Source organism: Ptychodera flava, chromosome 8 (assembly GCF_041260155.1).
Source record: "Ptychodera flava strain L36383 chromosome 8, AS_Pfla_20210202, whole genome shotgun sequence".
NCBI lineage: Eukaryota > Metazoa > Hemichordata > Enteropneusta > Ptychoderidae > Ptychodera > Ptychodera flava.
The window spans coordinates 26,503,352-26,516,798 of record NC_091935.1 but is presented as its reverse complement, the minus strand read 5'-3'; the positions used below and the strand labels follow the sequence as shown (position 1 = coordinate 26,516,798).

The window sequence follows — 13,447 nt, the reverse complement described above, 5'->3', positions numbered from 1 at the left end:
ACACTGAAAAACGGGACACATTGTTTCATATACAACGTTATTCACAGATCCCGAACTAGGGAACCAGAGTGCCACACCCCGTCATGCCAGCTACTCACGAAGGTTCCAAAGAATAATTCTTTGCATTCATGCATTTTGTGTCGGGGTTTTTGCAGATGCGTCCGTTATCTTCTGAAGAGGGCGCATGTCAGTAGTAGAAGACATTCGTAAATTTCATCCAGCGTGTGATTCTGAAGTTACTCGTTACTTATGTAGTAGCAATGGACAGTGGCACCGGTTGGTTCATCATCCGCCGTTTATTCAGTATCCCTACAAACAGGAACGATTAAAATCTAGTGTTTCTTTCAATATTCACGAGATCATACCAATTTCAATATTGAAACTAAAACTCAGTACCGTTGAAAAGATGGAAATCGAACAAAAAAACTGGGCAAACGAACGAAACAAAAAACTCTCATGAAATGGCTACATACAATTTGCAGTAATCCAATAAGTTGTGTTATGGATAGAGTTCTTCCCACAAAGACTTTAACCTTTCTCGGGGAGTAAGGAAAGGCGATTTTCTCTCTTTGATTCTATTTCAAATCACGTGCTAAGAGTTCCGAAATAGGCTCCCAAGCCCTTAAAAAGATACAAAAAATTGATATAAATTACAAATACAATTTTGTCTACAAAATCATTTGGACTTCCTTAGAAATACCACGGACTTTTGTCAATTTTTCATTTACTATCTATACATGAATGAAAGATTCTCATTGAAGATCTATTGAATTCTCTGAATCTTCCATATGAAATTTCAATAATATTATATTGCACTTCTATTCATATCTATGAATTTTCTAGGAAAAGATATAGATTTTCAATTCATGTTTGGTTGGACATATCTTGAACGTTCTTGTGTACAAGAATTGAATTTTCATCGAGGTTTTATTGGAATTCCTTTGAACATCATGGATCTTACACAATACATCTATAATATATGTGTGATGAATATTGTAGAAAATCAATTAGTCGTCTTCTACGTAGTTTAAATATAATATTATCGGCTTTCTTTCGACTTTTGTAGAGCTTCTGTAGCATCTTCAAGATCGAAAAGACTTAAATATCCATAGTATTTTAATTTTAATTGCATAGTACTTCTGAAGCTTAACGTAATTGAATATAAAGATTGACAACTCTTCGACGCCTCAGAGTATTTACGAATTATTTTTGTAAAAGTCTCCAGATAGACATTGAATACATGATGACATTACTTTTATGCCAACAAATTAACCTTGTCTCTACTAATTGAACACTCTTAAAAAATAGAAACTTGTAATCGTTCACATATCCTCATCTTTGCTGAATCAGGTATCCTCATCACGTCATGAAACCTTGACCAGTCGAAGATTAGGGAACATTGGTGGAGAATCTCGGTATCCGAAACCATCTTCATAAAGGTATATAAGGTAAGTGAAATTACAATACACCATCCTCATAATTCGTACTAAATCTTAGAAAATTGAGGTATGACACTATTGAATGAAGTACTTGAAAGGCTTTAACATTTAGACCATTATACAGGGAAGGTCTAAATCAATCAATCAATCAATCAATCAATCAATCAATCAATCTATCTATCTATATATCTATCTATCTCTCTATCAATCTATCTATCTATCTATATATCTATCTATCTCCATAGATATTGACAATCTTGGGCTTTCAAAGTCTACCTGTCTGTTAGCATCTCTGTCAATTAATTTTAAGTCATCATGGAAGTGTTGTCCTCAAGACGCAAATACACATTAAGGCAAGCTGGGCATCTGCTTCGTATGCAACATTATCCGAACTAAGAGCCTTGAAACAGCTCGTTAAACAACTAGAGAAGCAATCGTATAGGTTGTATACACGTCTAGGGCACTGCAGGGCCTACTGGTGTCGATCTCTTCACTGTGACAGTCTTTAAACCAAGCAAGAGACTGTGGTCACTATATTATGGAGCGTATTGCCATAAAATGATGTCCGGAAAATTCATCGTCAATAATCCACTCGTTACCTAATACTGTGAGCAAACTAACTCCATTACACATATAGGTGTCACATTTTGCTACTGTTTAGCAGGCGTTAATAGGTGTACATGTTACTATCGGCGAAGTCGTAATACTGATTCAACCATTGATCTGAGTTCTAAATAAATATGATTATAAGTAGAAGTCGACTGGCGCACTTCAAATGGACCCTTGTCTTGGCTTTCGTCAGGGGTATTCCCGATGTTCTGGAGAGGGCGCGAGTCATTATTTGCGACACATCCTTCAGTTTCATCTGTCATTTGACGCTGAGGCTCACTTATACTTATCTCGTTGAAACGGACAGTTTGTGCATCAGCTATTTCATCACGCGCCCTTTGTTCACCATCCCTACAAAGGTAAAAAATTGAAAAAGTGTTGTTACCCCAGATATTTGCTTGATCAAACCGATAAAAACAACTAAAGAACTAAAAAATAACAACCAGAGGGAAACGCTCGAAACGAGAAACGAAGAGAATGTAACACTGTCTTTCTCTTCTGATGTAAAAAATTGATTCTAATACACAAGAACATATTAAGACAGAGGGTTCACTTGGGATCAGGTATAAAAGTCAGTATTCATTTGATATCCAGAATTGTGAAATGCACGAAGCTCCTATTAAACTTCAATGTACATGCGTTACAGTGAACTGAATTTTGCGTAGTTTATCATTTAGTACCATAAGTAACAATCGTACAAATTGTCAATTTCGTTTTGGAGGAAAGTTAGAATTAATGGCATTCTGTGTTGTGACCAGCCAAAAAAGTGGGTTTTGCTGACTTTAAGGAATTAAAAGTCCTGCCAATATCAAGCTGTTTTAACGTGAATACACAGACAGTTTATGTGTATTCCTTTTGTTGGTGTTCGACAATACAAACCACTCATCATGACGGGCTTGTTCCACCTGTGGCATTGAGAATTATTTCGTGGAAGACAGCGTGACTGATACATTTGTACAAGACAGCATGCCTCTCTTAGTATCTAGACAAACTAAAAAATATCTCAAAAACCCCACTCCGTGTAGTAGCATTCTGCTCGTTTTAAGGGACAACAGAAAAATTAATGGATAAATCACAAAACTTGGATAGTAAGTAATTAATTAAGTAACATTATAATTAATACAGCGCCTGTATCAAAACAAATTGTTCTAGGGCGCTTTAGGGGGAGCTAAAAAGCAACAGTAAAAGAGGTGCGATAAAAAAGGTTAAACATTCTGAGAAAAAAAAACTAAACTGACACTGATCTTAAAATAAGCTTCCCTGAAAAAGTACGCCTTAACAATACCTTTAATTGACACAAAAGTTTGACATTGCTTAATTTTCAATGAGAGATCATTCAATAGTTTTGGTACTGCATTCACAAATGCCCGTTTTCCATAGCAGAGTTTACGCGATTGATTTAAGAAGAAAGTTGCCCTTAGATCGTAGATTGAGGCGAGGTTCATACAAGATGAGTAGGTTAGCAAGGTATGGCAGAGCTTTGAATTTGATACGTTGTTGTATTGGGAACCAGCGCAACTTGAACAGAATTTGAGTTATGTGAGAAGACTTCCTAGATCTGGTGATCCGTCGCGCAGCTGTATTTTGAACACATTGGAGTTTCCTGATATATGTGACAGGTATACCATATAGAAGAGCGTTGCGATATTCTAGTCCTAATGTTACCAAGGCATGCACTAGTATTTTCACTGTGTCCTTGGATATATACTCTACTCTATACTGATAGGAAGCTTTACAGACTTGATTTACTTGATTTTCCATAGACATTCGTGTGTCAAATGTGGGTTGTAGATTTCTTACTGTTGAGGATGGTAGAATTGTGATTCGTCCAATGTTAAAGGTCGGCATGTCAAACTTACTGATGTTATTACTTGAGCCAACGAAAAGAAGTTCTGTTTATCAGGATTCAATTTATGAAAATTGATAATTATCTATGTTTGAATACAGGATACACTTTTCCATGTGAGAGATATTACTAGCAATATCTTCAAACTTGAAAGACAGGTACAGTTTGGAGTCGTCAGCTTAGAGATGAAACTCAATGTCATATAAAGCAGATGTATAGATAGCGAATAAAATGGGACCGAGTACCGATCCCTGTGCCGTCCTATACTGTAGAATTTGAGGTTTCGATGAAGCTCCATATATCTGTATTGTTTGCTAACGATTTCTCAGATATGGTGTAATACATGGCAGAGCACACAGGAAATACCCTTGCAATATTTCAGTTGAGACAGGAGAATAGACCGGTCGACAGCGTCAAAGGCTGAGGAAAGGGCCAATAGTACAAGCATAACAGTATTGCCTTTGTCAAGTTCTGATAGATGATGTTTCGTTGTACAATAAACGCCGGATTGGTACATCTGTAATATGTATTAAGAGGAGTGATGTTTTCACTGTACTAGCTGTTCTCGACACCACGAAGTTTGTCACCAGAAAGATACACAATGGAGCTTAAAAGACGTATGAGAATATCTCCATCGGTTACATGTCTGCCTTGCACACCTCGCTTCTACAATAACTGCTGATGGAAATGCAAAGAAATCTGATTTAAAGTGTCAAATATCTCAAACTCGAAACCAATCCATGGTACCTTAATCCAATACTTGCGCACTTGCACGAGACAGTGTGAAGGCGTGCAGTATGTTGCACAAGGACGAATGTCAAGTTACACAGACTTTTTACTGTCAAATGGCTAACAAACAAACCTCGAACTTACCTCTTCCTAATTATTATAAACCATAGGATTATTAATAGTACTATAAGTACAACTAATATGGTAAGGCCGAGGACAGCGCCAAGATTAGAACCTGAAAGATAATTTCAGTAACATCATCAGAGTTCATAATTTGATTAGAAAGTACTCGACTTGGTACATCAGTATTGCTATACTTGACAATATTTTAAAGCCAACGGCTACGATAAGAGCGAAGATACTGTCACTTGATAACGTGATTACCCTTATTCGGACATCACGAAAAACGTTATCAGTTAGATTGAATAATTTAAATGTAAGCAATGCACAGCATCAGCTTAGATGTGTTGAAAATATAGGTTCAAGTTACAGGTACCTGAAGAAAGTCCGGTATCTTGAGTTGTTTGAAAGGAATCTGTTAGAAAGACAATGTGAACACATCTGAGAATCTTGCTACTACTAGTCCTGTAACAAATGCTGCAGAATGCTGTGAGCCAATATCGAGACATATGACAATGGATAGGTGTGGCTGATTACGTGCATTAGTACATGCGAAGATATATACTCATGCATATCCACACCCGAGACAGATAGACCGATAAGACGCACGTACAGACAGACATACTACCACAGCAAAGAAGATATAAAATACAGTGTTAGACTAGAGTCAGACAACTAATTACTTAGAAAATTGTCAAAATAAGATATTTCATGTTCCGAAAAAGTTGCATACTATATATATTGTTGATTTTCTTGATAGCGGTAAAGCAGTTATCGAATTAAGACGGCAAGTGCAGCGACGGCCAGTACTGTCACTTCAAGGTTTTAACAACAACTGGGTAGGATCGCCTAATAGCAAACCGATCATGGCTTCTTCATGCATGGAATGCCAACCTTGGTCTGGCAAACAGTGATAATGTAATAACAGACGTAGCGTAGAACAACCTCTGACTTTTCATTTATTTTCGATGAGTGTATAGTTCTCACCTATGCATTGTGGCAGCGATGCGTTCCACTTTCCGTTGTTGCATTCAACAGATGAGTAGGTAGAATTTGTCACGTAGCCGGGGTCACAGACGACTGTCACAATGTCACCACTACAATATGGACAAATGCTATCTGTGTCAACTGTACCATTGTGTACTTCATCCGGGACCTCACATCGAACTTGTCCTACATAAATATCACAGAGAGGAAGTGTAGACTTGCATGATTTTAACTCCACAAGCATCAATTAAGAAAATTCTGCGCTTAGCTTTCGAACGTTTTAGAGAGAGAACACACAATATTTGCTAGATTGTGCTGGCTATGTTGTGTCCAGAGTTACAGCGTTATAATAGTGACGCACAATTAAGCACTGATTTTCAGAAAAAGTTAGAGCTAGATGATAATTTTACGTAGAGAAATGCTTCTGGCAAAATTTGATAGGAGTCACAATGTCCCATTCTCCATGTACAAAAGATATTGCAAGGAAGATTGTTTGTGATGGTAGTGGTGACGACGATGGTGATGCTTGATGACGCTGATGGCGATCATGATAATGATAATGATAATGATAATGATTGTGATAATGGTGACGGTCACGATGGTAGATGATGGTGATGATGATTATGGTGACGATCGCAATCATATGACAACTATGACGATGAATAGGATGGTGATGTTGTTGACGATCTTGAAGACAACGGTGGTGATGTAATTCATTTGAATCTGATCGCTCTGGAAGAAGCATGATATCAAGCTCACCTGAGAAATCAATGGCGAATATACCACAGCCATTGCTTTCGTTGATGTTGAACAAATGAATAAATGCTTTTTCGGAACGAGAGTTAATAGTAGACGTTGGAGGCGACATTTTATCATACTGACCCAACACAGTCACACTACCATTATAGTCCTCAGTTATATGGACCTCAAAACTTTCGTCAGAGAAGTTGAATATTGTGAAATCAAGACTGACATGGTCTTTGACGGTTGTTATACTCCAAACACAAACAGATTTGTCATGGTAACATCCGGGAAACTGTGGTGAGTAGATCGTCCCGTTGTTTGTTGCGTAGCTTCCTCCACAGGCTCCCATTTGTGCTGCGATAATGATGAAAGAGGATTTGAAAGTATTATTGTATTGTCACTTCCACAGTGCATGTTTTCAAACAACTACAACAACAACAACAACAACAACAACAACAACAATTATAATAATAATTACAACAGCAAAAACGATGATAAAATAAAGCTATAATCAGGGACAAAGTTCTTGCATGTTATATGCTGTAACTGCATTAACTATAATTTAATGCTTGTCAGTACCAGTCTGAATTAGAACAAACTTAGCCATATTATGTTGTAATTTAAAAGAAAAATCGGCATGCATATGATATTGAAGTACCAATGCTGATTTAGTGCTTGCATTAATGTTATGGCACTACGTATAAAAATCGTAATAAAATAATGCCGACTTGATAATAACAAAAAAGCCACGTGCATGTGTATGACCTTGGGCTATGTCCTTGTACAAACGTGAAAAGAAATCAGCTAGACATGTCTGAGTTACGGCTACAGACATGATTGAACTGAAAGGAAAGTTGTTGGAGTGGCCATATTGGATCGGATTGCAAAACAAATCGACAAGCACGTGTACTGCACAAGGTTATGTCCCTGAACCAACTTTGAAACAAATCAGTGAAGGCATGCCTTAGTAACGGGTCTAAAAGAAAAATGAAACAAAATTGCCGCTTGATGGCAGTTTGGATCGTGTATCGAATTAAACCGACGTGCATATATATGACATAGACTCACGTCCCTTCACCAAATTTTAAGGAAATTAGTTCAGGCTTGTTTTAAATACGGTTTTAGACAAATTAGAATTTAAACTCAGTGTCCGCATATTCGTCGATATTCGATCTTATTATGAAAAAAGGCAAGTGAATATGGCATTGCATAAGTGTAAGTCCTTGTACGGCCATATTGGATCATATCGAAAAACAAATTGACATGTAAATGTCTGACATAGGGTTATGTTCGTGTACCAGGCTTGATAGTATTCGTTCAAGGCATTTCTGAGAAACGCTTGAGAGCGTACTCATGGACGCACAGACGGACGGAAAGCTAAACCAATAGTCCCCCACAGGGACGTATAACAACAATAACAGCAACAATTATGATATAAATAACATCTAAATACAAGTAAAAGTGACCAGACATAAAAGTGAGACAGTGGTGTTAAGAATAAATGGAATACTTGCATAAAGTCACTCATTTTACAAAATGATGTCTATGCATAACCTCAAAAGGGTCAAACATTACCCCTTTGCTGTATACAAGCAAATTATTGTATTTTTTGCCACTGCACAAAATGAAATACTCCCATACCAACTGGGTGTCACATAAAAAAGTAAACATTGCAACAATTTAAGTAAAAGTTGTGATCCTTATCTATATGAAAGGTACCGCCAATCAAGATATCATGACGGAATACTGAATCGGGTCCACACTTTATGTAAGAGTGTATATTCCACCATGCTTGATGAGAGTTGTACACTGAACTTGACTTTACCATAATGCAGACCATATTAATGTTCACTGAACGTTTAATATTTTCTGACTGCAAGCAGAGTACAGATTGTGTGCAGGTGACCAGTATTGCAGAATGTTACAACTAGTCAACACAGATAATATTTCATATTAAACAACATATTTGTAACCACTTTCACGAAAAGCTAAAAAGGAGCGACTTTTTTTAAATGGCAAGTCTTGAAACATATTTAAGGTGAAGCTGCATGTTGCCAACACAGTTTTTTTTTTCGAAGTAATATTTCTCATCAAAGATGACAAGGAAACCCCTTATACTATATATTTTCAAAAAGCCGAGACTCTAAAGTTTATTGTGGTGGCAGTACTTTACTCGAAGGATAAAGTGGGTGTATATTTTGGACAAAAAACCTCAATTTTGGTATTAATGAAATATAATGTTTAATTTGAAAGAAGTGTGCGTGTAGAAAAATCGACTATTTTATTTTGCATATCTTTCCTCATTATAAAATGGCAATGGTTGAGAGAGGGCACTCCAAAAAAGTGATTGAAATCATGATTAGCAAAATTAAAATGCAGCTGGTTCAAAATGTAAGATGTTTATTGCCAAACAGAGTAGTCGTTTTGAAATTTAGCATTTAAAAAACATACTGTGAAAATTTCAGAAAATTTGACCCAGAGCCAGAGTGGAGTTAAATTCTTTGGAAATTTTGAAATTGGGAGGAAAGAGAAGCCAGGACATTGGCTGATTTGCATACATTTGTATAAATTAACACTTCTTTATCAATCAACTTACGACTGCTTAGCTTAAACGTGAACCCAATGATTATTTTCATCTTAGGTTACCAAATTATTAAAATTTGAATAAATATTTGCAAATAAATGATTTTTGAGCAAAATACGCCTGTTTGGGTGCAGCGCCCCCTTCAAAGCACCAATTTTTTCATGGGAGGAAACACATTTCTTAAAACACAATATTTTGACCCTACACTAGTGGCCAGAAGAACCGGCACGGAATTTACATTTTGGGTATAAACTTCAAACACTGTAGATGTCGGATGCAATGATCCTTTTTGAACATGAAGAAGCACTTGCACATGTCGATTTGGAGAAAATAGGTGATGTGCAAAATTGAATTTATCACACATTTTCAGGGTATTTAGAAACCCCGGTAATCACTGTTTATATGACGACGTTAAAAGAAATATATATTCACAAATATCTCATTGAAGATTCAGTGCCATAGAGACAAAATATTGGGTCACTTTGATGAAATAGGGAAGGTGATCAGTTCAACGTTTTTACGTGGTAGTGACTGGACAAAAGGTCACCCCTTATATTTTCCGATTTCAATTAATAAATGAAGTTGTAGATCAGAAAATTATGCTTAAGTTTGGAATGGTTCTACTCCGGAATAAAAAGGACGCGATGCGTTCTACACACTCAGTACGCCCAAATAATCACGTGATGCCGGTACAAACAAACCAACATGTGTACTAACGCGTATGGAAATACACGTACGTCTATGCGCGTTTGCGCACATAGCTTTGTACCGTGGTCGATTCGAATTCCGGGTTTGACCTATTATGCTTAAGTAATAGCGTCATACAGAGATGATATTTAAAAATGTGGTCTAAAATGACATGATACGTTACGCACATTCGTATACTCCATGGTAAGGGCAGGTACCGCCACATGCGTGGTTGTCGTCGCCGCCACAAGCTGTTCCGCATATTGCGTTGTTTCCACGTTTATCGTCCTCGATGTCAGAGTCAAAGCATTTGCATGTATCTTTTAGAACAGCGCCGAAACTATAATTGCGACAAAACCTGAGACATTCTTGTATGGTGAGCTGGTCGTCCAGTATATGTTCTTCGCCTTTACAGTCCCCTAAGTTATAGCAACCTTTATAGCCGTAATCTGAAAACATACATAGGCAGACCTTTTAGAAATCTGTTGATAGAATTCTTTTCCTTCAAACCCGGTTAATACAGAATCTTTAAAAAAAGAATTCATCAACGACAATTACTTTTTTTACTGAAACACTGACAACAGTATCCTTAAATTTGCCATTGTGCTTCAAAATGTTATACTGCAACATTTTTTGAATGTCGGTAACTGTTAATAAGAGAAACTGTTCAACATAATCCTGTATTGTCCTCATCTTTATAAACTCTTTGGTTTTAATATGACAACAATTATCATTCACGTTTCACGATAAAGCAGAAGATATGGTTTTTTGAGACTGTGTCTTTTGGGAGACACAAAACTCTAAAAACTCAAGACTTGGACAAATTGTGAAGTCATGTGTTGATGGTCAACTATGATCAGTGTTTAGACATAACGTACTCCTCTCATGATTCCTAAAATGATTACTTAAATACTGAGTAAATCCAATACCTCCCATTCTACTAAAGTGTCATCATATTTCAAGGCTTTCCATAAATTCATTTTTCCAGTTGGTCATGTTGTATTAAATATATGTTATATTAAAAAAAACCTGAATTTTTCCAGCAATAACAACAACAACATCAACAACAACAACAGCAGCAACAACAACAACAACAACAACAACAACAATAACAATAATAATAATAATAATAATAATAATAATAATAAACATACCATATCTACACAATATTGAACTTTGCTCGATGTTGATGCAAACGATGAGTATTATCACATCCTTTAAAAGCGCATTAATTTCTATAAAACTTTAATCATTCTTTCGAAATTCGTTTGTCTTAATGCTTGTGTCTAAATAACTGACACAGATTTTTAAGTACTACTTACAGTTACAACTTGCCTTTGCTTGTTTACAGTAACACTGTTCATGTGTGAGGTTATAATTGCATTGTGCCCACGACTTCGAACCTTTCGGACAATGGGCATACATACACCCGGAAGTTACGTTTTTATCTTCAACTCTGGAGCTTTTCACCCACATTGCACCGACGGAAAACCCTTGCAAAGTCAGAAAAAGAAAATGTGTCACCACTCATTATTTTTGCATGAGTGCAGTAATAAAAAATATAAAGGAATACTGTACAAAAAAGAAAAAATTCCGACAAGCCAACCTTTGCATTTTCCTCTTCAATACAAGATAACAGGCTGTCGCCTAGATTTGGCTCTCCCACTTGAATTTGAAAGCGTCCTGACAAAATCATGATATAATCAAACTTAACTTTCGATTTTGAGCATACTTCTCAACGTTAAATATTGTTATCGATAATGCGCTGTCGTACCGTTATTCCACTAATTTTTTATATAATTCGATTCAACTCAAATACTTTATTGTCTGTTCTCGTATACAGCGATTTACCCATAGGCGCATCGAATACGCACGAATTTTTATCAACTAGCAAAACCATTCAACATGGCGAAAAGTTAAAAACGAGTTACGGCAATTTTCAAATTGGCACAGCTGTAGGAAACGTATCGTAAAGTGATAAAGAACAGAAAGCAGGATTACAATGTTCAAAATACGTGTCAAAAATACGACACTACTCACCAATGGATCGTTTTGAGAAATCGACAACGTAAAAGGACTAAAAAAAAGCAAATGATTTTAGTGAGGCTAAAATAAGCTGTACCTGATAGTATCGTACATGTTTTAAAGTGGCGTCGGAGCCTAAAAATCATTAAAATTATTACCTAATTCGTTACATATAACATCTGCACCATCGGTGTTCCAACTATCACAGCACACTGGCATCCATCCAGCATCCTCCAGATATACAGACACTCTTCCTTCATATGGAGTCTGTCCTCCATCGAGTCTAAATAATTCTTGAGAGAAGAGACCTAAATCAAAATATAAGAAGTCATGTTTAATCACGTGATTTCCAGCAGCACATATCAAAACTCGTTGACTTAAAAATGATGTCAGAAGACAAATGTGCTCTAAAGTTTTATAATAAATAAATGACGAAGTAGGGTGTACATATTTTCGAATAGTCCACGATGGTGAGGTAACTTTTTACCTGTAAAGAAAGAAACTAAGAATTTGCACCACGCTTTCAATTCTAATAGCAACGTTTATGTTCACTTTTAGGAAGAATTTTGACACTTTGACGATTATGTCAGGAGAAGACAAGCAGATAAATTCGTATTTTCCTCGTCTAGGAACGTTTTAATGTGTACAGTCCCCTACACATGAACTAGCAAAAGAGCCTTCATAGCCTGAAATCACATTTCAGAGTTGTGTGAGATTGAGAGACATAGAGACAAACGAGAAGATATCGGGGATGAAACTACAGACATGCACACGAAGACAGAAACTAAGGAAAGGGGTGACTGTTGACCAAAGATAGTGTGAGCTGGAACAAGAGGGACTACAGGCAGAAAGGTGTAGAAACTGATCATATGACAATTATCTAAATTAGCACTAAAAGATTTGTCTTATGAAAGTAAAAATTTACCAAACGATCATATCCAACATTTTTTTGCATATTAGCAGGAAGAACGCAATATTTTAGTACATGGATTTTACTATTTCCCTTTTCACAAATATGACTGTGTGTTATAAATAGATATATTATTTACCTATCAGCGAAGGTTAGGTTAACAGTTCTTATATAGAATCAGCCTATAGCAGTTGATAAACGTTTTATGAGTAGCTTACTACAAAACTGGAAAATTATGTCAGCCTGGTGAGCGGATTCGAATTAGAAATGCGCCTCCAGAACACATATTAGGGCCCTCAATTTTTCCAAAATTTTCTTGTCTTTCGTTTGTAGGGGCTTACTTTAAAGCCCTTGGTGTAAGAAATATTTTCTTACTTTTTCGAAAATCGAAACTTTTATTCTTCCACATAGAATTAGCACAGGGATGGTGGCTATGTTGGAATCCAAATACTGGTAAATATTAGATTATTAGTTGCACTTATACCAAATTTTGCGAGGTGACCCCTGATTTATATTTTTGATTTGGTATGAGAATGGTTGAAATTGCTTAAAAACAAACACAAAACACAAAGAAACCAATGCACAAAAAAACAAAAAAAAAACAAAAAATAGTTGTCGTCTGATTAACAGTGTCCAGACTACTTGAAACATCCTTCACCAAATGTTGATAAATTAGTCGTATTGCGAAAATTTTCCCATAATCATCTGCCACGCCGAGCCACAAATGTATCAATGAAATCTAATATTGATACAAACAGTAAATCTTG

General features: G+C 36.3%; 1 protein-coding gene across 1 annotated transcript; it reads right to left on the bottom strand.

Annotated features, from left to right (window-relative positions):
* Positions 1 to 279: 279 nt before the first annotated feature.
* On the bottom strand, positions 280 to 12,460 carry LOC139138912 (uncharacterized). The gene is made up of 8 exons (XM_070707512.1): positions 11,929 to 12,460; positions 11,068 to 11,238; positions 9,934 to 10,194; positions 6,490 to 6,828; positions 5,731 to 5,916; positions 5,120 to 5,158; positions 4,768 to 4,858; positions 280 to 2,399 (listed from the first exon to the last, which is right to left on the bottom strand). The coding sequence occupies exons 1-8, from the start codon at positions 11,987 to 11,989 to the stop codon at positions 2,126 to 2,128; spliced, it is 1,422 nt and encodes a 473-aa protein (XP_070563613.1). The 5' UTR covers positions 11,990 to 12,460; the 3' UTR covers positions 280 to 2,125.
* Between the last annotated feature and the right edge of the window lie 987 nt (positions 12,461 to 13,447).

Excerpts from the sequence above, each read along its gene's own strand:
- LOC139138912 (XM_070707512.1), bottom strand. The coding sequence starts at position 11,989 with ATGCCAGTGTGCTGTGATAGTTGGAACACCGATGGTGCAGATGTTATA. Across the intron at positions 11,239-11,928 it reads TGTTATATGTAACGAATTAG|GGTTTTCCGTCGGTGCAATG; the intron begins GTAATAATTTTA and ends TGACTTTGCAAG. Across the intron at positions 10,195-11,067 it reads AGCAAAGGCAAGTTGTAACT|ATTACGGCTATAAAGGTTGC; the intron begins GTAAGTAGTACT and ends GTATGTTTTCAG.